The sequence below is a fragment of the Prionailurus viverrinus genome, chromosome D4 (genome assembly GCF_022837055.1).
Source record: "Prionailurus viverrinus isolate Anna chromosome D4, UM_Priviv_1.0, whole genome shotgun sequence".
NCBI classification, from domain to species: Eukaryota; Metazoa; Chordata; class Mammalia; order Carnivora; family Felidae; genus Prionailurus; species Prionailurus viverrinus.
Window position 1 is genome coordinate 30,488,681 of NC_062573.1, and position 24,540 is coordinate 30,513,220.

Below are 24,540 nucleotides of genomic sequence, written 5' to 3' on the forward strand. Positions count from 1 at the left end.
TGAGTCACCGATCTCCATCCCTCAGATCATTGCCGCACAGGAAGAGATGCTTCGGAAGGAACGAGAGCTGGAAGAGGCGCGGAAGAAGCTGGCACAGATTCGGCAGCAACAGTACAAGTTCCTGCCTTCAGAGCTTCGAGATGAGCACTAGGGCAGCCGCTTCTATTTAATGCAGACCCAGCCCAGAGACTGTGCCTGCCACTACCAAAGCCTTCTGGGCTGTCGGGCCCGACCTGCCCAACCCCAGCACTCCCCCAAGTGCCTGCCAAACCCTGGGCCTGGGCCTGCCCAGTCCCGCTGCACATCCCCTGTCCCCTCCCTGACTCCAAGTGCCTTCATGCCCTAGGGCCCCCTAAGTGCCTGCCCCTCCCTAGAGTATTAACGCTCCAAGAGTATTATTAACGCTGCTGTACCTCAGTCTGAACCTGCCAGGGCTCCCGCCCGCTCCACCCTGCCAGCAGCTTCCAGCCAGTCCCCACAGCCTTGGCTCTGCTCCTTTTTTGATACTGTCTACCCCTACCCCCAGCTACCTGTGGGGACCGCAGGGTTACAAGCCCCAAACAGGTCATGCTCCAATAAAGGTGATTCTGCCTGCAACCTCTGCCTGGCCTTGTGAGGAGATGGGAGATTCCCCTCAGACAAAGAGAATGTGGGGGAAAGAATGGGATTCAGTTCTGTCACCAGCTTCATCTGGCTCAGAAATGGGAGTGGGGGCACACTGTGGCAATCTGCCCCCCGCCCCCGCCGCCCCTTCCTCCTCCTTGCACCCAGATCCCCAAAGTCACCACGGTTGGGAAGCTGAGAAGGCCTGTTCCTGTGGTCCCCTATCTCACTGGCCAGCGCCTATGCCTCACCAAGTGGCATCACCCTGCTGCTGGGACAGCAGCTGCCAGTGCTCTTTGTGACTACCAGGGACACTCGATCTTCGTAACTGTTCGGAGTATTTGAACAAATCCAATTCCTGGCCAAATTCAAATTTTCAAAAGCAGCTTTGCTAAAAAGAATAAGTCGATAAGATACAAGTGTCTGAGCCTCAGAGAACTATGGCCACAGATTTGGTTGAGGGTCCTAACAAGCAAAATACCCCCTGAGGCTGCACCGGCTAGGTTCTATTGTTGATGTGCTGGGGGACTTCTGGGCCCTCCTGGGCCTGTTACTCCTGCCGAGAACAGCGCTGGAAGAAAAAAACTGAAAAAGCTTGACCCGGGTGTCTTGGTTAGCGGGCACAGCTCCCTGCTACTGGCAGCCCTGTTCCAGCTGCCATGCCTGTCTTTGAGGTTAAGCAGAGGGAGGTGGTCAGGGAGGTGGGTGTCGCTTCCCCTCCCGTCCACATTCACCACCTCTGCCCACACAGCGTGGACCACATGGCAGTCCTCGGGCCTGTCGCTATTTTCATGCGTGGTTCTTTAACCAGCCCTGTTGCCCAGGAGGTTAATTCCTTGCCTCCCCCTCCAAGTAAAACACAAACACCACCCACTACTACTCTAGGCACCTTTCACCTCCTTGAAGCCGTGACATCTTCCATTCCCACTGCATTAGAATAAGTTTAAAGTAGATGCAATTGCTTTGCCCTCCCCAGGGCAGCCCATATGGAAGGTGCCAACTTCCTACCATCACTCCTGTCACTTGTGATTAATTCATTCAATATTTACTAAGCCATGCCCAGGCTAAGCACTGGAAAATAGAGATGCATTATCACCTCTGACGCAGAGACCTGGCAACTCCAGTACATATCACTGTGGCCCCCTAACCCCAGATTCAATGTCCTAGCGTTGTGACTTGGGAACCGTAGAGATCAAATCCCTTCCACAGCCTCCCCAACGAGTGGTAGTCCAGACTGTCTGAACTCCTCCAGCTATAAGCCCAGGGCAGCTGCTTATTCCTTCCACCACTTCCCCGCCATGTCCTCAGGAACTGTGACCAGTCACATACCTCTCACTAGTGGTACAGCAGGGAGCCTTCTGGGGAGAGGCTCAAATACCCATTAGACCAGCAGTTCTTAAAATGTGATCCACCTAAGGGTGCCCAAGACCCTTTCAGAAATCCTCAAGTTCAAGTTTATTTTCATAATACTAAGGCATTTTTCTCCTTCACGGCACCCAACATTTGTACCGACACTGCAAAAATAATGGTGGGTAACATTGCCTTAGCACACGTCAAGGCCCTGGCCCAAACCGCACTAACAGTCACTGTGATTCTTCACCACCATGCACTAGCAATTCAAGAGGTAAATGCCAGCTTCACTTAAGAATGTCCTTGGGGCTCTTGGGTGGCTCAGTTGGTTAGGTATCTGACTTTGGCTCAGGTCATGATCTCTCAGTTCCTGAGTTTAAGCCCCACATCAGGCTGTCTGCTCTCAGCACACAGCCCGCTTTGGGTCCTCTGTCCCCCTCTCTCTCTGCCCCTCCCCAGCTTGTTCTTTCTCTCTCTCTCAAAATAAATAAATAAACAAAAAAATGTCTTTGATGAAACAATAAAAAATTATTAACTTTATTCCATGTAAATCCCTGAGTAACAAGTCTTCTCAATATTCCATGTGATGAATCGGGAAGCTGCACACCAAAGTACGGTGGTGTCTGGAGGAAAGCACTTACACAATCATTTGAGTTGTGAGCTGAGCTAGCTGCTTTTCTCACAGAAGACCACATACACTTGAAAACAACCGGCGGACAAATCAGGGCTAGTGGACTTTGGTGTCAGGCAGAACTTCTCTCAAAAAGGAACAAAGTGACTCCATAATATCAGGGAAAAACCAACAGTATTTGTTGCCTAGGAATGATACAATTTGAGCTTTCAAGTAAGGATTCTGGAAAACTTGGGTCTGCTACCATGAGCTTTACAGCTTTCCCTAACTTAAAACTTGGACTCTTCTGTTAAAAACAATCCTCATATTAAGGAATTTGATTTCTTTTTATAATGTATAATGAAATGTGTCAATATCCGGAACATTTGCATAGTTCAGTGAATCAGTATTTTCCAAATGACCACTGCATGATATTACATCATTCTCCCTGGGTAAACGATCCAACCACAGTGCAACACAGACCAATGGATTTTAATGTAACATAGTACAAAAAAGTTATTGATGTAGTTTCAGATTCCACATTGCAAATAACCCTTAAGAAACAACCATTTGTCCAGTTTTCAGGTAGTATTGGAGAAGAATACACATGATTACCTGAAAAGGCTAGAAATATGCTACTCTCTTTTCCAGCTATATATCTGGGTGAGGCTAGATTTTCTTCACATACAGTACTTCAAATAAACCACCACATATCAATAGAAAGCACAAGTAGATTTTGAGAATCCATACATCCTCTATTAAGCCAGATATTAAAGAGATTTATAAAAAATGTAAAATAACTGCCATCCTGTCACTAATTTAGGGAAGTGAAAATAGTTTTCATTAAAAATTTTTATGTTCAAATAGAAAACTTTTGGGGTGCATGGCTGGCTCAGTTGGTTGAGCTTCCAACTTGGATTTCAGCTCAGGTCATGATTCCAGGGTAGTGGAATCAAGCCCCGCAGCAGGCTTAAGAGTCTCTCTCTCCCTCTGCCCCTCTCCCGGCTCGTGCTCTCTCTCTAAAAGAAAGTACAAAAAAATTTTTTTAAATTATCATTAAAAAAAAAATAGAAAGATTTTGCACAGCAAAGGAAACCGTCAACCAAAGGAAAAGGCAACCTACAAGGGTGCCTGGGTCAGTTGAGCACCAGACTCTTGATTTCGGCTCAGGTCAACATCTCATAGTTGTGAGATGGAGCCCACACAGAGCCTGCTTGAGATTCTCTCTCTCTCTCTCTCTCTCTCTCTCCCTCTGCCCCTCCCCTACGCACATGTGTGTGCACTCTCTCTCTCTCAAAATAAATAAATAAACAAACAAAAGGCAACCTAATGAATGGCAGAGGATATTTGCAACTGATATATCTGATAAGAGGTTAATATCCAATATATATAAAGAACTTAAACAACTCAACACCAAAAAAATACAGTCTGATTAAAAAATGGGCAGAGGACCTAAGTAGACATTTTTTTCCAAAGAAGACATACAGATGGCCAACAGACACATGAAAAGATGCTCAACATTATTAATCATTAGGGAAATGCAAATCAAAATCACAATGAGATATCACTCCACACCAGTCAGAATGGCTAGTATCAAAAAGGTAAGAAAATAACAAGTGTTGGCAAGGACGTGGAGAAAAAGGGACCCTTGTGTACTGTTGGTGAGAATGTAAATTGGTGCAAATACTATGGAAAACAGTATGGAGTTTCCTGAAAAAAATAAAAATAGAAAAACTATATGACCCAGTAATTCCACTACTGGATAACTACCCAAAGAAAATGAAGATTCTATTTCAAAAAGATGTATGAACCCTACCTTTACTGCAGCATTATTTACAATAGCCAAGATAGGGAAGCAACCTAAGTATCCATCAACAGATGAATAGATAAAGATGTGATACTCTGCCATAAAAAAGAATGAGATCTTGGGTGGCTCAGTCAGTTAAGCATCTGACTCTAGATTTTGGCTTAGGTCATAATCCCAGGATCATGGGACCGAGCTTTGCATCAGGCTCTGCACTGACACATGGAGCCTACTTGGGATTCTCTCTCTTCTTTCTGCCTCCCCCCAAAGCACATGTGCATACATGTGCTCTCACTCTCAAAATAAATAATAACACTGGGGCGCCTGGGTGGCTCAGTCGGTTAAGCTTCCGACTTCGGCTCAGGTCATGACCTCACGGTTTGTGAGTTCAAGCCCCATGTAGGGCTCTGTGCTGACAGCTCAGAGCCTGGAGCCTGTTTCAGATTCTGTGTCTCCCTCTCTCTCTGACCCTCCCCTGTTCATGCTCTGTCTCTCTCTGTCTCAAAAATAAATAAACGTTAAAAAAATTAAAAATAAATAAATAAATAATAACACTAAAAAAAAAAAAAAAAAAAGGAATGAGATCTTGCCATTTGCAACAACATGGATGGACCTAGACAGAGGGTATTATGCTAAGTGAAATAAGTCAGAGGAAGATAAATACCATTTGATTTCTCATATATGTGGAATCTAAAAAACAGATGAACAAACAAAAAACAACAATAGACTCTTAAATACAGAGAACAAACTGGTGGTTGCCAGTGGGAAGGTGGAAGGGGATAGATGAAATAGATAAAGGGATAATATTAAGAGATACAAACTTCCAGTTATAAAATAAATGTCATGGAAATGAAAAGTAGAGCATAGGGAATATAGTCAATAATATTGTAATAACATATGGTGACAGATGGTGACTACAGTTACTGTGACAAGCTTTGAGTTGAGTAATGTATAGTTGTTGAAGCAATATGTTGTACACCTGAAACTAATATAACATCATACATTAGTTATAGTTCAATAAAAAAAATGTATGCTAACAGGGTTAATCTGTAATGGGTTTACTTGTTATTTTTAATGAATTAGTATTTAAAATTTTTGTTTCCATTTTACTATGTTAAGTATTGATAGATATAATCCACTTCAACAAAAGCTTTTTGGATCTTCAAAACCCATTCTTAATTTTTAAGAATATAAGGCTTTTGGGGCACCTGGGTGGCTCAGTTGGTTAAGTGTTTGGCTCTTGATTTTGGCTCAGGTCATGAACTCACGGTTCATGAGATCAAGCTCTGTGTCAGGATTCTCTCTCTCTCTCTCTCTCTCTCTCTCAAAATAAATAAATAAACTTAAAAAAAAAAAAAGAATGTAAGGGGTTCTAAGGCCAAGTTTTAAAGAAAAAAAAGTTTAAGAACTGCTGCACTAGACCATGAGTCCCTTCAGATCCACACAGCATTAACAGTTTTATATACACGAAACCTGGTGCATAAAAAATATACCCAGCAAATGTTTATTAAGTGCATACTCTTATGCCTGATGCTATGCTAGGCATTGGGGATTCAGAATTGAAAAAGATGGTCCCTGTTCTAGAGGACTCACAAGCCAGTGGAGGAGACGCACAGGTAGGTACAAGAACAATTATAACAGGAACTATGAGGGGAATTATAGGAGCCTACACCAAGAACACACATCTATTAGGTGGAGGGAATGAGAGGGGCAGTGGCCAGGGAAGGGTTCCCAGAAAAGCTATCATTTGAACTGAGTTTTTAAGGCCACAAAAATCAGCCAACAGAAGAGAATTTTAGAAGGAACAGAATGCATAAAAGGTGGAAGTTTTAAGAAAAGTATGATCATTTCCAGGTCCTGCATGTAGTTCAATATGAATGCAGCATGAAGTATATAAGTCTGTGAATTGGGGGTGAGGTTGGGAATTAGAGATGAGGCAGAGAGGTAGGCAAGGGCCAAAACGAAGGACCTTATATACCATATTAAGAAATGTGGATTTTCATCCTCAAAGGAGGGAGGGAATAGGGAGGGGTTTTTGGAGGATTTTAAGATCTTACTCGCATCAACTTTGGTAACAATGTCGAGGTTCAGCTGAATGAATATATGCATTGGGGAACCAGGACTGAGACCCCAACAGACACAGGAAGGAGGTACTATAAGGAGCTACCCAAGGCAACCCCCTGAGACTTGGAGGAACCTCATGTGTAGGAAGTAGAATCCACAGGAATAAGTGGAAGTGGGAAGTGAGGAACAGGGGAGCGCTTGGTAACTCCCTGGGGTTTAGCACTGGCTACTGGGAGGGTGGAGGTGTCTTCCTTGAGTCTGGGGAGAACAAGGAGATGGTTGGAAGGAACACTGCGAAGGTCAGATTTGTTCCACTCGTAGCAGGCAGGCAGCTAGGCAAATCTAAACACATTTCCGCACCCCCTCCCCCGCGGCCCTGGCCCGGGGCCCACGGTTCCCACGGTTCCCACCCCCACCAGCAAATCCAAGCCTCCCACCCTTCTGCCCCGGGGGAGCTAGGCATAGAGCTCCCTCCTAATTTCCTTCGCTTGGTCACCCCTTCCCCCTCCGCCGTACCGGCTCTCCACTTCCTCCCCTCCCCCCCGAAGAAAAACGAAAACAAACAGTCCTGAGCCCCGCACCTCACACTTTCCGACCCCAGGACCCGGCTGCTCCCGGGGCAACTTCTAGCGGCCTCGGTGGGAGGAAGCATCTCACCCCCGACTCCCCGACTCCGGGGGCTCAGTAACTCTTTCCCTCGCCCTCCGCCTTCCCCGTCCCAGCCCGGCCCCGCCTCCCCACGGGGAAACAGCCCAAAAAAGGGCAGAAAAGAAATTTTGGCGTAAAGTTGGCCTGCAAGAGGAGACGGGAGAGTCCGCTGGGAGAAGGGGAGGGGAGGCAGGGCGCGCGGGGCCACCACTGTGAGAGGAAAGCGGGGTGGGGTGGCGGAGGGGAGGGCGAGAGGAGGGGGCCGGAGAGCCGCGTCCTGGGGATGGGGGCGGGGAGCGCGCCGGGTCCGGCTGGAGCCGCGGGGAAAATATGCGGGGCACGTTGGGGGGCAGGGCGGGCGGGGCGCGGAGCCGGGTACCTAGCCGCCCCGTCACGGTAGAGGAGGGGCCCTGGCTCCACCGGCTCGGGCTGGACGGGGAAGCGAGGGGAAGAGAGGTCAGGCCCGCCCTCGGGGGCAACAAACTGGGCCTCATTCCGCACTGGACCGGGGCTCTGGACTCCCCTCCTGGCTCAGTTTCCCCAAGTCCCTGGTGAAACTCACCGTTGTCACTACCACGTTGGTAACGCAGACCCAGAGTCTGGGACTCAGGGTAAACTGAGGTACTCGAACCACGGAGGAGCCCCGCCTCCCAAGAGACATTTAATCCAGGGGGATTTACAGGAAACTTCTAAATTAAGGGCAGCGGCTGCTGCAGCTGAGGGGGGCACGCGGGACCCAGCGCCCGCGCAGCTGCCGTGAGCTCACGCCCCGAAATAGCCCCAGGGGCCCCAGTTGCAGCTGCCACTGGGTCGGGCTGTCACTCAGAGTAAGAGCAGAGCCCCCAGCCCGAGGGTCCCCTCCCCTCCGCAGGGCCGGGGTTTTTCCAGCCGACCGTCTTAGCTGCTTTACCTTCCGACGGCTGGGGGCGGAGGGAGGGGCCTCGAGGGGGGCGGTCCCGAGGGGGTGGGCACAGGGGGCGGCCGCGCCCCCCCTCACCGGGGTGTGCTTCTGCCCCTACAAGGTTTGGGCCGCGGTGGGGGAGGGTCCCGGCCCCCGGCTCCGCCCGGTCCCTCCCCGCCTTTTAGGCGCCCGCCCGGCTGGGACATCCCAGTCCCGCTTGGTCCTCCTCGCCGGCCACCCGTGCGCCCAGTTCGTCCAGTCCGCACTGCCTGCCCGTCGGCCCGCCCCCCACCGCAGCCATGGACGCGATCAAGAAGAAGATGCAGATGCTAAAGCTGGACAAGGAGAATGCCATCGACCGCGCCGAGCAGGCCGAGGCCGACAAGAAGCAGGCTGAGGACCGCTGCAAGCAGGTGGGGGCACCAGACCCAGTGCAACCCCCTCCTCCCCAACGAGGGAGGGGTAGGCCCTGTGCACCCAGCCTGAGGCCTGCTGTCCCAGGCTCTTGTGTCCAGTGGGGGGGGGGGGGGGGGGGAGGGGGGGAGAGGGAGGGTAGACCTTCACAGTACCCTCAGGGACCTAGCCAGAGCCACACATAATCTCTCATCCACCATACCTGGGGAGCTGCAATCCCCCAGTTTCCACACCTGCCCCCTGCACATCAATGATGTGCCCAGCTCCTCGGGGCTGGAAGCTTTCTCTCTACCCTCACCAGGTCCCTTTAACAGCCCTGACTACACTGTCCGTCCTCTGCTATCCTGCTTCCTCCCTGACAGCCTCTAAATATCTTCTTGTACCCCCCCTCGCACACACCCCTGCCTCCTTCCTGGGTCCCTGGCCTGACTAACCAAGGCCTCTCTCTCCCAGCTGGAGGAGGAGCAGCAGGCCCTCCAGAAGAAGCTGAAGGGGACAGAGGATGAGGTGGAAAAGTATTCTGAATCTGTGAAGGACGCCCAGGAGAAACTGGAGCAGGCTGAGAAGAAGGCCACCGATGTGAGTGTGGACCTGCGGTAGGGTGGGAGAGTGCACTGGGAGGGGTCCCAGACCTGGGGATGAAAGAAGGAGGGGACCTAGACATCCCCAGCACCAGGACAGAAATCGTTTCCTCTCAGAAACCCAGGCTAGGACAAGCTTGCACAAACAATCTAAGGCAGCGGGTAAATCAAAACCACCTACCACTTCCCCTAGAGGACACAGCCTTGTAACTCCATTTGGTTCCAGTTCTTAGAATGTACAGTGATCAAGCAGTGAGTCATCCTGGGGGGCGGGTGGTACAAGAATTTACCATCTATCTTATTAATCCTCTAGATGGAAATGGGAGAAGAGGCTGCAACTCCATGTGCGGGTGTGGGGTGTAGGTGTAGATACTGTTGGGCAGGAGGAGGGAGAGGAATCCAGAGATGGGGCCTGACTTGAGTTACACCCCCGGGGGGCCATTAGAAATTCCCTGGCTTTGACCTCTGGCTCCAGCAGCCCTCCTGTGCACTGGAGCCCAGCTCAGGTTCTAATGACCCCTCATTTACCCTCATTAAGCTGTCAGCCTTGAGACCAAGCCAGGCCACAGGGCAGAGGGACAGGGCTACAAATGCCAAGGCAACCACCTTAGCAGGTCCGGTTCACTCAAATTTCTCTGCCCACCCCACACCCACTAACTAGACTTCTCTGCTTTCTGCCATTCTCAACCCCCACCTTGGTGTTGGAGAATGGCCATATGACTTTGGATATGATACTTGAACCATTCTCTGCCTCAATTTCCCCACTTGCCTTCTATCGAGGATTAAGATGAGCCTATGGTTGGAGTTATGGAAGGATTAGAAAAAGCATGTCTGAACATCTGAGATCCGAGATGACATTACTGTTTATATTGACCATTATCCATGTTCCCCAACGCACACCCCCTGCCCCCCGGCCCCAAGGTTGGTTTCTCTGACCTCTAGGCTTGGTTTTGGTTCTCCATCAGCCCTGGCACTTGGGAGGGAACTGACCTGCAGCTGCTAGCAAAGACAACCCTGGGCATCTGACGCTCTATAAATAACTAAGGCCCGGTGCAGCTGGAGGCAGGACTGGAAACCCAAGGAGCTGGGTGGGGGCTGGAGGGGAGGGGAGGACAGGGACAGAGCTGGGGATGCAGGGAAGCAGTGCCAGGAGCCGATAGCAAACACTGTCCAAACTTAATGTATGACCTTGAACACAGCACTTCACTTACATGGTGCCTCAGTTTCTCCTTTCTCTCTTCACATTTATCCAGTGGGGACAGTAGTGCCTGTCCTGTGGTTGGAGAGCAGCATCCATAACTGGAAAGAGCTTGAAAAGCAGAAAATGGCAAATATCAGTCCTGTGATGAGGACCCCAGGACTTCCCAGACTCTTCAGAATCATTTGTCACTCCACTATCACGAAGAGAGTTTTCCTTTTATAGAGTTCATCTCTCTCTAGAGTAGACCCCTAATGTCCCCCAGAGTCATTCTTCCCAACCCCCAGTGCTGTCCCCAGAATCCTTCCACACTGAGTCATCTGGCCCCCTGCCCGTGAGGGCCTTTGTCACTCTAGGTGGCCTCCAGCACCTGGAGGACAAGCTACTACTTTCTATATATGGTGCTGTGTTTCCCCTGCTGCAGGTTACCTCCCAGGACCAGTTTTCTACCCACTCTGCCCCCAGGACTGCCACCCATCCCTTCCTTCTTTCACTTCTTCCCCTACACTGGCCCTTTCTCCTTTCCAGTCTTAAATCTCATGGTCTCTACGATAAGTTTCTGAGGGAGAGACAGGAACAACCTAACATTTATGGAGTGTGGACTCTGCAGGCAATGTGCTCAAGTGCTTTCTACATATTATTTTACTATTTCCTGAACTTGGCTTATCATCAGAATCACTTAGAAGCTTAAAAAAAAAAAAACATTTTTTTTTTTTTTAAAGATTTCCAAGCTCCTGCCCTGGAGATCTCATTTCAGTGGATTGAGCCTGGAGCTAGCGAGCCTGTTTAGTTTTCTAAACCTCCCACGTGATCCTGTTGATTGAGTCATTATGTCAGAACAGCCCACAGAGGAGGAACTGCTTGTGTCAACTCAGATTTAAAAAGGAGGAGGGGCACCTGGATGGCTCAGTCCATTGAGCAACCCACTCTTGATTTCAGCCCAGGTCATGATCTTGTGGTTCGTGAGTTTTAACCCCACATCAGGCTCTGCGCTGACAGTGCAGAGCTAGCTTGGGATTCACTCTCCCTCTCTCTCTGCCCCTACCCCTCTCTCAAAATAAATAAATAAAGTTTAAAAGGAGGCATCTGAGGCCTAGAGAAACTAAGTAAGTTGCTCAAGGTCATACAAGTGCTAAATGGCTGAGGGTAGCTCACAATGGTCTGACTCATAGCCCGTGCTCTTAACACCAAACTGTACTGCTTCTCTCATTTTTCTTTTTGGGGGCCCTTCTTGCTCTGACCTCATTTTCTCAAGGTATCATTTTCAATGGACCATCCCCCAAAATACCTCCATGGTTTTGCCTCTGTATTGCAGATCAGGGGATGAGTATGTGTCACTCACACAGCCTTTGGCAAGAAGCCCCTTCTTATAGGCATGGACGTCCCATAGAGGCCTGGCTAGCCTCCTGAGCCCCTCACTGGGAGACTGACTGGCAGCCAGTGACATCAGGGATCTTGACTCTGTGATTGGCTATTTTTAGCAATGGTGAGGTCTGGTTGGCCTGATGTGTCCCTACCCTCTTACCTGGGCCAGGCTTTGCTGTGGAGGAATCCCAGCTCCTCTGACCTGGTCCCAGCACTTATACTGCTTTCAGTGGGTACAGAAAGACCTGCAGATAACCATTGGGAGACTAATTATGCACCATGTTAGAAGAGGCCCTGAAGCAGGGGAGTGGAGCCTGTTAAGAAATGCATGTTTTGGGCCTCAATAGACCCTAGACAAGATAGCTGGTTAGGGGGAAGAACGGGTGGAAAGTCTGGGAGCCAGGAAACAGATTCTTTCTAACAAGAATCTTACTATCCTCTGAAACCTCTCTGATCCTCATTCAAGGTAGACAAAGCCCCCTCTGACCTCTGGCCTTTACCCCACAGGCTGAGGCAGATGTGGCCTCCCTGAACCGCCGCATTCAGCTGGTAGAGGAGGAGCTGGACCGGGCACAGGAGCGCCTGGCTACAGCCCTACAAAAGCTGGAGGAGGCTGAGAAGGCAGCTGATGAAAGTGAGAGGTGAGCAGGGGGCCTCCCCAGGGGTGGGCCGGGGAGGGTCTGGGAGCCCGTCTCTGCTGGTCTTGACACCACTTCCGCCCCCTCCCTGCCATTCAGAGGAATGAAGGTCATTGAAAACCGAGCCATGAAGGATGAGGAAAAGATGGAGCTGCAGGAGATGCAGCTGAAGGAGGCCAAGCACATCGCCGAGGATTCAGACCGCAAATATGAGGAGGTGATAGCCCTGTCCCACTTCCTTCTCCCCCCCAAACCCCAGATACTCCCCGTAACTCACCCAGGCTCTGCTGCTTCTCTCCCTCATCCCCCAGGTGGCCAGGAAGCTGGTGATCCTGGAAGGAGAGCTGGAGCGCTCAGAAGAAAGAGCCGAGGTGGCTGAGAGGTAAGGGTACCCTGGGCGGCAAGTGAAACTCAGCCTGGTCCCGTGGCTGAGGGGCACTCTGGACAGTGGGAGGCAGTTTCCCAGGCTTGGGGCCATAGGGACAGGTCCTGTCCTCTGACTCCTAACTGCTGCCCCCAGCCGAGCCAGGCAGCTGGAGGAGGAGCTCCGAACCATGGACCAGGCCCTCAAGTCCCTGATGGCCTCAGAGGAGGAGGTAGTGACCTCTCTGGACCTTTCTGGGCAATGGTGCCTTCTCTCAGCTCACCTTTCCCCTGATCTCAGGCTGTGCTCTCACCTGCTGGGGGTCGGGAAGAGCCTGGGGCCTTCAAGTTCTGCTCACTGTCACTCTCACAACTTTGCTCTTCTCTTCTCTCCTCCACCCCTTCCCCAACTGTGCCGTCTTCACTGTCTCCCACACTATGCCCTCACACCCTCCCCCTGCCACACACCCCCTGCAGTAAATGTGGGGACCTAGAGGAAGAGCTGAAAATTGTTACCAACAACTTGAAATCCCTGGAAGCCCAAGCGGACAAGGTAGAGGGGGGTAGAGGGGCAGTGAGGATGGGGTCCTGCAGGGGAGGGAGGCGATGGGCCCAGGCAGGGAGGGGCTGGGTGTTCCCTGGAGACAAGATCAGGAGCAGCCTGTGGACTCGGTGGAGCGAAGGATTTGTGGAGGCGATCTACTAATGGCGTGTATATGTCCCTAAAAGTATTCCACCAAAGAAGATAAATATGAAGAGGAGATCAAACTGCTGGAGGAGAAGCTAAAAGAGGTGAGAGTCTTAGGGCACCTGGTAACTCAGTCGGTTGAGCATCCGACTCTTGATTTTGGCTCAGGCCACGATCTCGCAGTTGGTGTCGGGCTCCATGCTGACAACGTGGAGCCTGGTTGGGATTTTCTCTCTCCCTCTCTCTCTCTCTTCCCCTCCCCTGCTCACTCGAGTGCACACATGCTCTCTCTCTCTCTCTCTCTCTGTCTCAAAATAAATAAATAAACTTAAAAATAATAATAAAGTAAAAGAGGTGAGAGTCCTTCCAGTCCCCACTGTCCCCTCAAGTCCCCCATCCCCTCCAGAGACAGCCTGTGGCAGGGACTTTGGAAAAAGGGATGGAAGAGGAGGTTGACTTAAGTGAAAGTATCTGGGAGGCCTAATCTTTGTCATTCTCCCGTCTTACCTCAACTCCCAGGCTGAGACCCGAGCAGAGTTTGCCGAGAGGTCTGTGGCAAAGTTGGAGAAGACCATTGATGACCTGGAAGGTAAAAGGGATACTCCCCTGTATCCAAAGCTTTTTAAGCAGGTCACACTCCCCATGACTATCAGTCTGTCCCTTATTTTCCCATCCCATAATACTTGCCACGGATAAATTAGTGTTGGATCACCTGGGATTCCACCAGCTCCCAGGGTGTGACCCGCCATCTGAGGAGTTGTACCTGGTTGCAGTGTGTCAACTCCAGTGCTCCTCAAACATGAGTGTGCATGAAAACACCTCGGAGAATTTTTAAAACACAGCATCCTGGGTCCTAATCCAAAGTAGTTGCTGACTTTGGGCTGGAGAATTTGTGTATCTAACAAGCTCCCCGGCAATGCCAATGCTACTGGTCCTCAGACCACACTTTGAGTAGCACTGACCTAGACAATCCTGTCTCCAAGTGCAACATAATAGAGCTGTGTCATAGAGACTTCTTTATTAAATATGGAGAGATTTGGTTTAATATCTAGGTTTTCACGACATTAATGGAAAATACTGTTTTAAGCTAGATTTAGTGAAAACGAACATCTGGGTATTTGCTAGTCTGTGACTATTTCTCATTAGTATCAAGAATGTTGTGCCTAAACTGTATTTTCTTTTTATTCTATAATAACCGTTTCACCTTCATAATTCCCACTTCTCATGCTTCCAGGCTTTCAGGCAAGCCTCAATTTTATCTCCAACTTTAGGACCTTAGACCCTTCTGGCTCCAGCACCCTCCCCCTGAATCAAGCATTCCTGCTTATTCAAAGCACTGTACCCCCATGTCCCTGGGGGAGGTAGGAGCTCCAAGGGGAAGAACCAGTTTGGGCTACAGAGAAAAACAAGAGAGACAGGGATACAGAGAGGGGAGGAGGGAGCCCTGATGGCTGTCCAGCTTGTTCTCCAGCCTATTTCTCTCACTCCATCTTTGTCTACCTCTCTCTGATTCTTGTTCTCTTTCCATTACCCTCTCTCCTTCCTTTCCTCTTTCCCTCCATTCCCTCTTCCCACACTCCCACCTGGTCCCCCTCCCCATAACCCCCCCCCCCCCAGACGAAGTCTATGCACAGAAGATGAAGTACAAGGCCATCAGTGAGGAGCTGGACAACGCACTCAACGACATCACCTCCCTCTGAGCCCCACGCCAGTGTGGCCCCTCAGCCCCTTTTCTCCTCTCCTTTCCACTCTCTTTGTGGGGAGGGGGCAGTCAGGAGGAACAAAGTTGTCAGCATCGCACAGCCAGGCTGGGCGCAGCCTCGGAGAAGCCCCACCACACCTGCCGCCCACCCTGGCACTTGCTTCATCCTTCTATCCAACCACTCACTCCACCCTCCAGCCTCTACCTCTTTCTGCTGCTTAATAAACTCAACTTGGTCTCCATGCTGTCTTCCTGCCCTCCAGAGAGCACTTCTATCATCCCCACAGAAACCCTGGCTCTTACAGACACCCCCAATCTTGTGCCCCCTCCTCCCCTGCTGAGCTCACCCACAAAACACTGTGGCCCATGCCAGAACCCCCTCCACATGGCACTCTCAGTCTGTCACCATGTCACGGCTGCATGTGGGCATGCATAACCCCATCAGTCACCATGAGCCCTCTAGTGCCTCTGACAGACATGCTCTTCGGCAGACCCAGGTCTGTCACTAACCTCCAAGCATTCAGCTGCAGTTCCGGGATTTAAGGGAATGACTGGAAGGGAAGTGGGTGGGGAGGTGCCAAGGAAGCGCAAGAAGGTTGTGAAAGGTCTGGCTGGGGTAAAGTTTGGAAAAATGTCGGATGCCAACAACATGGGGCTTTCCCTGCAGGTCTGTTTTCTGCCTCAAGTCTATCTGTCTGTCTGGTCCTTCCTTTTGTGGTTCAGTCTTTGTCTTTCCTTCCATTTCTAACACTCTTAAACCTTCTAAAGAAGGAGGATAAATTAGTTCATGACTCAAGCCTTCCCATCCCACCCCCATGACCCTGAAGCCTTGAGTCCACGTCCGTCTTGGTCAGTCCATCCATTTGCCCTTGGCACCGGGTCCTCAGACCTCTAAGTGCTTATGTCTTCCTATGCCTCCAACCCACACCAAGTCTATTTGTCTCATCCCCCATCTCCCCCCATGTCTCCCTGCCCTTCCTCATGTGCTGCTTCCCCTCACAGAGACCTTGGCCAGTGCCAAGGAGGAGAACGTGGAGATTCACCAGACTCTCGACCAGACCCTGCTGGAACTCAACAACCTGTGAGGGCTGGCTCTGCCCCCCAGCGGGGCGATAGTTGCTGTCCCAACTCAATAAAATGGATGTTACCTGCGTCACAGGGCCCTTTAAACCTTTCTTTGGTGTTGGCGACGGTGGTAGTTTTCCAAAGTGGAAAAGGCTAAGAGGATGCCTGAGGGGAGCAATGGAGTTGGAAGGCCCCCTGACTGAACAGGGCCTGAGTCCAAGCTCTACACTAGGACTTCCTTTTCAAAGGGAGCCAAGGGGTGGGGGCACCGGGCTCATTGAGGAGGGTTATGAAGAGGCTGTGTGAAACAGAGAGGCCCCACAGGGCTTGGGGGGAACATCCTGGCCCTACTACCCGCAGGGCAAAGGAGCCCGCTGTCCGCAGCACTGCCCCATTCTAGCAGGCGGCTGGGCCAGACAACACAATCTGAAGGCAAAACTGCAAAGCTACACAGATTTATTTGAGCAGGGTTAAAGACCAAAAGCCTCACTATGATTTTAAGCCTAGAGGCTAAGCCTGCCCTGCCCCCCAGACACATGCACTGCTGCGTGTGTGCGCACACACGGCCATTCTATTTCAGTCACTTCCACCCCCTTCCTGATAACATCTGTGGTAGGCAGATAATGCCCCCCACCAAAGATGTCCACACCCTCATCCTGTGAAATATGGCCTCACACGGGAAAAGAAATTTTGTGATTAAGGTAAGGATTTTGAAATTGGGAGAGTATCCTAGGTTATCTGGGTAGGCCCAATGTAATCACAAAGGTTCTTATAAGAAGGAGGCAAGGTCAATGGCAGAAGAGATGTGAGGGTGGAAGCAGGAGGCTAGAGTGATAATGAGGAAGGGGCCACAAGCCAAGGAATGTTTTGCTTCTAGAACCTGAAAAAGGAAACCCTCCCCTCAAAGTGTCCAGAAGGAACCTGCCCTTATACCTTGACTTCAGCCTATAAGATTCATTTTGAACTTCTGACCTCCAGAACTCTAAGAAGATAAATTTGCATTACCATAAAGTGTGGTAATTTGTTAAAGGCAGCAATAGAAAATGAATACACCATCCTGATTTAGAGAACAAAGCTGCCTTCCATATATTTTATTAGAAACTTTTATTTAAAAAAATATTTGGACCTTAAAAAGGAAGTGATGTAAAGGGTAGGACAGGACAGTCTCCAGCTCCCCTTCAGATTCTTCTGGCTGGCTTCTCTGCACATTCTCCAAGTTCCAAGGACTCTAGGCAACAGTCTCGGTGACCTCTGCTGGGTGGTAGCTAACATTCCCTTTGGTCCCACTTCGGAGTCTACACAACACAAAAGCCTAGTCAGAAAACTGCCCCTCCAGATGAACTCATTTGCACACAAAGTACATGAAACGTCTGGACTCCAGCCAGGGAGGTGGGGCAGTGCCTGAGGAAGAAGGGCGCAAGGAAGCAGGTAGGTATACCTCTGCTGCCTTCTCATTTGCACAAGGAAGGCGATGCAGGTGACGGCAAAGAGGAGGCCAAAAACCAAGGCCAGGATGTCACCTGGAGGGAGAGGAGAGGCCGCCTCAGAGTGAAGAGTCTAGGATTCAGCCCGCTTCAGTATATTTCCCCCCTGCCCCCCAGGTTTTTCAGCTGCCCTCAGTGTCTCAGAATCCAGAAGAAGCCCTCAAAGGGATGGGGGTAGATACACAAGAACGAGTAAGATAAGCACCTTTTTTACCTAAAAGCAAGTAAAAGAGGTTGTTTGGGAAGGAGGATGCTAGATTTCTGGGGCTTCTTTCTAACCAACTTTTGCCCTGGGGACAACAGAGGAGCCCCCGCTCTTGATCCGACCCTCTTTCTTATTGGGGTTGGAGGTCTATTCTGCAGAAAAGGAGAAGGGGTACAGGTGGCCCTAGCCCCTGAGGCTGAACAGTGCCAAGGGGTCAGGAGCTAGAGAAGGGGCACAGACTCACCAGCAGCAAGGCAGGGATTCTGGTGGACTGAAGAGAAAAAGGAGACATTAGAACCAGGGGCTGTGACTACCGATGACAGACACAGGCACAAAGGAAGACACATGGGACGATGAGGGACCTGTGGCCAGGGGGGACATGGCAATATGGGTCACCACCAAGCTGCACCTGGCTCAACGGTCCTGGGGCTGCTCTCCACTCCAGCCGGGAAGGAGGCCTCGATCATTCGCCCATTCAACGGCTGCGTCTCTCGGAAGTTCATCTGTAGCCGAGCATCATCAGGTCCCCACAGGGAGGCAGAGAGGGTATGGAGCTAGGGAGGTCAGTAGACAGGGGGGTGGGCTCATGACAAGAAAATGAAAGGTTCACAGGCCTACTCACAGCCAGCACCTCAGGGCTTCAACCCCTTTGTCCCCTCTTCCCCCATAAGGCCCCCTCATCTCCTTATGCATCTTGATCTCATCCTTATACCTCTTTCCCCCACATCCCCTATGTCACCACCATGCCCCAGCCCCACCTGCTTAGCACTCAGCCTCACTGTCTGGTTGAACACAGTCCAGATGACCCCCTGGGCACAGGGGGGTGTGGTTAGAGACCCCTCATAGCGGAAGTAGCGGCTGAGGTCAGAGGGCAGCAGTGCAGATACATCCAGTCCTGGGACCCAAGTCTCTGAGTCTGCGGAGAGGACCTGTGCTGGAGTCCCACCTAGATTTCTCCCCTCCAAAGCTTTTGGGTGCAGGGATATAGTTTCATCTCCCAGAAGCCAAGCGGAGGCAAGTTCCTGAGAGCACTTCTTCACCAGGTGTGTCCCTTCCCATAACTCAGCACAAGACATAACTGAGAAAAAGATAAAGGGCTGAGGGGCCTCCCAGAGTGAAAGAAGGGCTCCTTAGGTGCTCCTTCTGACTCTTCACTCTTACTTTGCATACTATGACAACATGCTGGACTACAGGTTTAAGCCCAAAATGAACGAAAAGGGAAAGTGAGCTGAAGAACTTAGATGTTTGAAACTATAAAAAAACAGACACAAAAACTCAAAAAGCACAGTTCCTTCTAGTTTAGTAAAATCTAAGGTCCAGTAGTGAGGTTTAAAATGACCCAGAGTGGCTGAGAAGGGAAAGATTTCTAACAAAAGTACAAATTTAAAATATTTGATGCTTGTGAAGGAGAACTAGACAGTTCTCAGAAAACTTTTAGCTCCCCAGACTCAACCTCTTAAGTTCCAAACGCTATTTTATTTTTGCAGTCTTTTTGTTGTTGTTGTTTTGGCTCTTATTTTGTTTTTTGTTTGATTTTGGGTTGCTGGGTTGTTTTGTTTTGTTTTACCGTAAAGCCTGTGGGCAGCAGTATGGTTGTGCCTGTTAACCTCTTCTCAGCTTCACAGTTATTGTCAACACCATAGTCAGTCAGCTCACATGTCGGTTCCCTGCCTGTGGGAGGGGGGCCATCTCCATCCTCTCACCTGAGGCTCCCCCAAAGGTAACTCTTCATGAACAAGAGTACTGAGGGTAGTGGCCCGACTAACAAACTGACCTTCCTCAGCAATTTCTTCCAAATGTGACAGCAACTGCTCATAGGCGCTGTTTTCTTCTGGGCCCTCCTGGGAAATAACAGTACAAGACAAGCTCTTACAGGTATCTAGGGCCATGGCTAGAGGCCTGAAGATGAGGTAGGCTTCCCTTAGCCCTCCTCCACTTCTCAGTTCTGAGAATGCTGGGGAACACAAAATCTTATGTATTACTACTCAATCATTTTACTTCCACTTTGCAAACTAACCTAATATGCTTGGTGGGCTGGTTTTCAATGGCAAATTGGAAGAGAAGGAAGATAGGCCACTTTACTAGGATAGAAGGCTCTCAGTGATCTGGATCCTACTACCTTTACCAGTCTCATTGAGCCCACCTCCACCTTTACACTCCATGGTCTCCCCACAGAAAACCATAATAACCTTTGTATTCTCATTACCTCTGCATTCACCTTAATAATTCATGCGTTTGACTTTTGTAGCAAGGACATGCTATTTCAGTGGCACTTTTCTGAACTTTGTGCTGTCAGGGTGGCATTAAGTAGTCAGTTAGGCAGTGACTGAGCCTAGAAGGTACCTCACCATCCCTCCACTTTACTAGTCTCTTCTAATCACTGTGTATGTAGCCTTGATCACTACAGATCCAAAGAGGTCACTAAATGTTTCTTTAGGCTTTATCGCATTTCACAAAGTGGAAATTAAAGGAGTAAGCAAGAAATCACTCTTCCTGGTGTCCTGTCCATTCCACCTGCCATTCCCTGAGTGGGCCATATTCTTAGTCCACATATACTGTTGGCTCTGTGTGGAATATCTCATTTTCTTTCCCACTAGTGAAGGCTTCCAAGTTTCACCTCCTCTGTTAAGTTTTCCCTGACCACCTCTCTTACTATGTGTCCTTTGTATATGTCTATCATTTCAGCCTCTCCCACTGGTGGTGGACTCCTTAGAGACCGGGAACCACAGTTTCTGACTCCTTGGTGTGGCTCAACTCCTGGCTTACGGTGGGTAGGTGTTGAATGAATTAATCAGTAAGTGAATGAGGATTGCTGGGTGCCAGGGTGAGTGTGCTAGGATGGGGTGTCTGGGGTCAAGATACACTGAGCTCTGGGGTACGGGGAAGCAGGGAATAGGGGTGTCCAGGGCTGGTACCTGCAGAAAGGCGGCCAGCACGGCTAGTCCCCCCGGGCGCCCCAAGGCATCATCAACTTTGGCAAATGCAGTGCTGAGGTGAACCACGTGGATCTGGAGAGGAACAGAGGTTAGGAGTGGACAAGATACCCCGCCCAGCGCCCCCCTTCGCCTCTCCGCTGCGCGCTCACCTCGGCAGGGAAACGGTGGCCGTCAACCGTGTGCTCCGAGCCCGGGCGACCCGCAGCCCCCCAGTGCAGATGCAACTGCAGGGCCCGGTACTCCCGCCCGGGACCCAGAGCCATTTCCAGCCCCGGAGGCAGGGTCAGTTGCACTACGAGGGAAGAGCCCAGTGAGCCCGGAGAGCAAGCCTACCTAGGAGGGCCAGCCAAACTCCTTAGCACAGCCCCCACCCGCCTTCCATTATAGGCCAGGTTGCATCCCCAGATAGCCTCCGCCCCTTCCCGGAGGCTCCCCTCACCGGTGTGGCCATTGTTGCGCAGGCGCAGTTCTGGGAGAGGCGGGAGCTCAAAGCCTAGGAGTTCCAGGGGTTGCAGGGCGGGGCAAAATGCGGCGAGCTCCGGGCGGATATCTACCGGCGATTGGAAGCGGCCTGCGCAGGCTGGGGACACCTGGGGCCAGGGCGGGTCGGCTGGAATGAGAGAGTGTGGACTGGAAGTCTAGTGACAAGACCAGGAACTGTTAGGGAAGCAGGGTAGAAAAAGTGAGGGGGTGGAGTGAGAAAGAACGAGGCGGGAAATAGAAATCAGGGATGTGGACCGACACAGGCAGCGGGCGGCGGTGTTGGGGACTCGCAGTCGTAGATGCACTGAGTGGGACGCACAGGACCAATGTTCGGGGATAGCTGGGGGTTCAGATCAGCAGAGCAGGATGCCCAGGTTGGGTCTGTGCAGGGGGTAGGTGTCTCACCTCCATAGCGCCAATGACTGTGGTCATCTCCTGCATAAATGAGAAGGATGAAAAGCCTTTCTTTAAGCCCAGTCCCTCCCCAGCGTCCAGCATGAGGTGGGTCCCCCTCACTAGTAGGGGTTCTCCAACTCAGATGCCTTACAAAGGCATAGCAGGTAAGGCAAATGCCTTAAGTGGCTAGGTATAAAGCACAACAGATTGCAAACAAACATAACACCATAGCTTGGTAGCCCAACGATCCTACTGGCCCCAGAGATACTAGTTTGCAACCACTGTCTTAGAGTCTCTAAAGTGGGCCAGGGCCTCAGTCTCCAGGCCCAAGTCAGTCGACCCTCTCCCCTTTCTCCCTGTGTCCAACTCCCTTCCCAAAGTTCCTGGGTTCTGAGTCAAAATAGCAGGATCCTCTACTTGCTATTCCTTCTTCCTAGGTCTCAGTTTCTTCAGAGGAGGAAAGATGGGGGTGGGGTAGCAGAGAAAGAGCAGGACGGGTCTGTAGAGATCACCTCATCTGCAGTCTACAGACCCGTCCTGCTCTTCCTCTGCTACCCCACCCCCATCTTTCCTCCTCCCTCATATTCTTATTTCTCTTATGTCTTCTCTCTTTCCACATTCCTCAACTTTCTCCTCCCCAACCATACTCTTTCTTCTTTCTCATCTCTTTCTGTTTCATCTCCTATCTATGCTTTTTTTGTCTCCATTCATCCCCTTCTAGCTCTGAAAGGGGGAAGGGTCTGGTGGCATGAGATCCCCCAAGAATGGAAAAAGCTACTGTCAGAGTATAGGTTCCTCCCCTTCCCTGAATAATCCCTGCCTGGGTTGGGGTTTAGTGGGGGGAGGAAAACCTCCTGGAACCTAGATTTGGAGGGCTGTTGACCACTTACCTTTGTTGTGCCTGTGGGCATTATTCTGGGAGCCTTGAGTATCCCTGGGTACCTCAACAGTAGGTAGATCCTCTAACTTCAGAGAGTCCTCTTCTCCTGGTTCAGTCTTCATTCCAGATGGGTCCTCTCCAGGTGGGTCCCCCTCTCCAGGTGGATCCTCCTCTCCAGGTGGATCCTCTTCACTGGGTGGGTTCTCCCCATCCAGTTGATCATCTTCCCCAGATGAATCTCCTCCCAACCCAGGTGCCCCCTGCATCCGGGGCAGGCTCTGGGGATGGGCAGGCACCAGGAGCAGCAGTAACAGCAGCAGTTGCACAGCAGGGCCCCGGGAAGGGACCGGGATCCACAGAGGGAGCCAGGGACTAGGGCACAGGGGAGCCATGCGGCTGACTGTGGGGTGTCCCAGACACAGTGTGTACGGGCTGTACGTGCATCGGAAACAGGAGCTGGGTGGGGGAGGAGCAAGCCTGGAGGGGAGCAGGCTGACTCACAGAGGGCCCTTTTGTAGAGATGGAGCCAAAGTCCTGTGGGTCTGCCTGGCCCTATGCCCCTTCCCCGATACCAAAGCCTGGGTGGGGGTGGAGTGAGGGGCAGGTATGTGCACAGGCAGGAGGTTATCGGGGTCACAGGCTCAGCCTGGAACCCAAGGCACCACCTGGCACAGGCTCCCCCTGGCACCGCCCAGCTGCTCACCAGCCAGCCTCAGCTAACCCTGGCCTGCTTCCCAGCCCCAGGCAGAGAGGGGGAAAGACAGGGAGCTGGGGCCCCCACAGCTTCTGGCTAAGAGGGGAAGCAGCCCATGTATATCTCCCTGGCCCAGACAAGGAGCAGGTAAAGGGGTAGGACAAACTGCTGGGGAGGCCTGGGGTGCGTGGACAGATAGGCAGGTGGGAGGCTAATCTGAATATAAATGGAAAACTGAATACATGTAGGAGAGGGACTCTGATGGGCTGAAACTAAATTTATTTATCATATTACACCTCTGCTCAAAAACCTTCATTGACTTCCATCTGTCCACCTTCTTCTTCTAGTTGACTTCCAAGTCCCTTCAAAATCTTACCCAAGAAGCCTTTCCATTTTATCTCCTACTACTCTCCCTCATACTCCATTCAAATTAAACTATTCATTTCACCCTGCCCCCCAGACTTTTGACCACCTTTGTTCATCTAGTGTCACTCTTATATTTAACAGTTATTTAGCATCCACTATGTCCAGCACTGGCCTATGGACTAAAGGTACAGAAATGAATAAAACACAGTCCCTGTCCTAAGGAGCTCACTGTCTAGTGAGTGAGGGCAAACACTATCACAATATTCAGGGGAGAGAGATCAATTTTGCCTCAGAAAGTAATACAGGAGTAGGCAAAATTTGATCAGGACTTTGAAGAAGTAGAAATTCAATTACTAAAAACAACGGGGAGAGTGGTATTTTGTGCAAAGGAAAGGCATCAAGTATCTTGTGCAAGAGAATGACAGAATCCAAGTCTCATACTAGGTTGTGTTGATGGCTAGTGTGCAACATGGGTTGGAAGGGAAGAGTGGGTGCAAGGAGATGAAAAGTAAAAGGACCCCAAGACTTGGGGTTCCCAGTCTGCCTACTCATTTGAGAAACATTTATTAAGACTCCTCCAATTCTCCAGGGACCATTCTAAGCCCTAGGGATACAGCATTGAACTAGAGAACAGCCTCTACTGTTCTGTAGGTCACATTCTTTTTTTTTTTTTTTTTTTTTTTCTTTCTGTAGCTCACATTCTAATAAGGTTTCTATGGCTTCAACAAACCAGAAGAGAGTCAGGCCATCTCAGGAAGTTCGTATCTGGGGCTACCATTCAGCACATATGTACCAGTTTGGTTGTATGGATTAGAGAAATATATTGAAGTATTTCTAACCCTGTTGAGAACTAGCCCCTAGCTTCCGGGTGCTCTGCTACCTCACTTCTTCCTGGGGACTCTAATGATCTCTTATCTAAAGAGGTAACGCCTGGGGGCGCCTGGGTGGCGCAGTCGGTTGAGCATCCGACTTCAGCCAGGTCACGGTCTCGCGGTCCGTGAGTTCGAGCCCCGCGTCAGGCTCTGGGCTGATGGCTCGGAGCCTGGAGCCTGTTTCCGATTCTGTGTCTCCCTCTCTCTCTGCCCCTCCCCCGTTCATGCTC

The 24,540-nt window shown here is 50.7% G+C and overlaps 3 protein-coding genes and 1 long non-coding RNA gene across 13 annotated transcripts in view; 2 read left to right on the forward strand and 2 right to left on the reverse strand.

The window, feature by feature from the left end:
- The window catches only part of TLN1 (talin 1), a 31,718-nt gene extending 31,121 nt beyond the window's left edge, over nt 1-597 (forward strand). For all 3 annotated transcript variants that reach the window (XM_047830189.1, XM_047830190.1, XM_047830191.1), the window contains one exon: nt 26-597. In XM_047830189.1, coding sequence (XP_047686145.1) covers nt 26-151 — 126 coding nt within the window. In that variant the 3' untranslated portion in view covers nt 152-597. The remainder of the gene's footprint in view (nt 1-25) is intronic.
- Nucleotides 598-3,526: 2,929 nt separating this feature from the next.
- LOC125150374 (uncharacterized) lies at nt 3,527-14,831 on the reverse strand. The gene is made up of 4 exons (XR_007146334.1): nt 12,454-14,831; nt 11,699-11,783; nt 10,187-10,284; nt 3,527-3,582 (listed from the first exon to the last, which is right to left on the reverse strand). It is a non-coding gene; the product is annotated as an uncharacterized LOC125150374 (long non-coding RNA).
- Nucleotides 7,493-16,085, forward strand: TPM2 (tropomyosin 2). Of its 4 annotated transcripts, none has more exons than XM_047830215.1 (9): nt 7,493-8,393; nt 8,848-8,973; nt 12,046-12,179; nt 12,276-12,393; nt 12,488-12,558; nt 13,017-13,092; nt 13,269-13,331; nt 13,747-13,816; nt 14,845-15,925. In XM_047830215.1, exons 1-9 carry the CDS (start codon nt 8,280-8,282, stop codon nt 14,925-14,927), a joined length of 855 nt encoding a protein of 284 aa, XP_047686171.1. In that variant the 5' UTR covers nt 7,493-8,279; the 3' UTR covers nt 14,928-15,925. The 4 variants fall into 4 exon arrangements, with proteins under 4 accessions (XP_047686171.1, XP_047686172.1, XP_047686170.1 ...); XM_047830216.1 differs by lacking the exon at nt 14,845-15,925 and adding an exon at nt 15,932-16,085 and having other exon boundaries at nt 7,501-8,393; XM_047830214.1 differs by lacking the exon at nt 13,017-13,092 and adding an exon at nt 12,697-12,772 and having other exon boundaries at nt 8,033-8,393.
- Nucleotides 16,086-17,079: 994 nt separating this feature from the next.
- On the reverse strand, nt 17,080-24,491 carry CA9 (carbonic anhydrase 9). Of its 5 annotated transcripts, XM_047830200.1 has the most exons (11): nt 22,389-24,491; nt 21,508-21,537; nt 21,059-21,229; nt 20,769-20,911; nt 20,599-20,691; nt 19,458-19,524; nt 18,442-18,599; nt 18,093-18,237; nt 17,928-17,954; nt 17,433-17,514; nt 17,080-17,289 (listed from the first exon to the last, which is right to left on the reverse strand). In XM_047830200.1, the coding sequence occupies exons 1-11, from the start codon at nt 22,768-22,770 to the stop codon at nt 17,223-17,225; spliced, it is 1,365 nt and encodes a 454-aa protein (XP_047686156.1). In that variant the 5' UTR covers nt 22,771-24,491; the 3' UTR covers nt 17,080-17,222. The 5 variants fall into 5 exon arrangements, with proteins under 5 accessions (XP_047686156.1, XP_047686154.1, XP_047686157.1 ...); XM_047830198.1 differs by lacking the exon at nt 17,433-17,514; XM_047830201.1 differs by lacking the exons at nt 17,433-17,514; nt 18,442-18,599 and adding an exon at nt 19,251-19,354.
- Nucleotides 24,492-24,540: the final 49 nt, after the last annotated feature.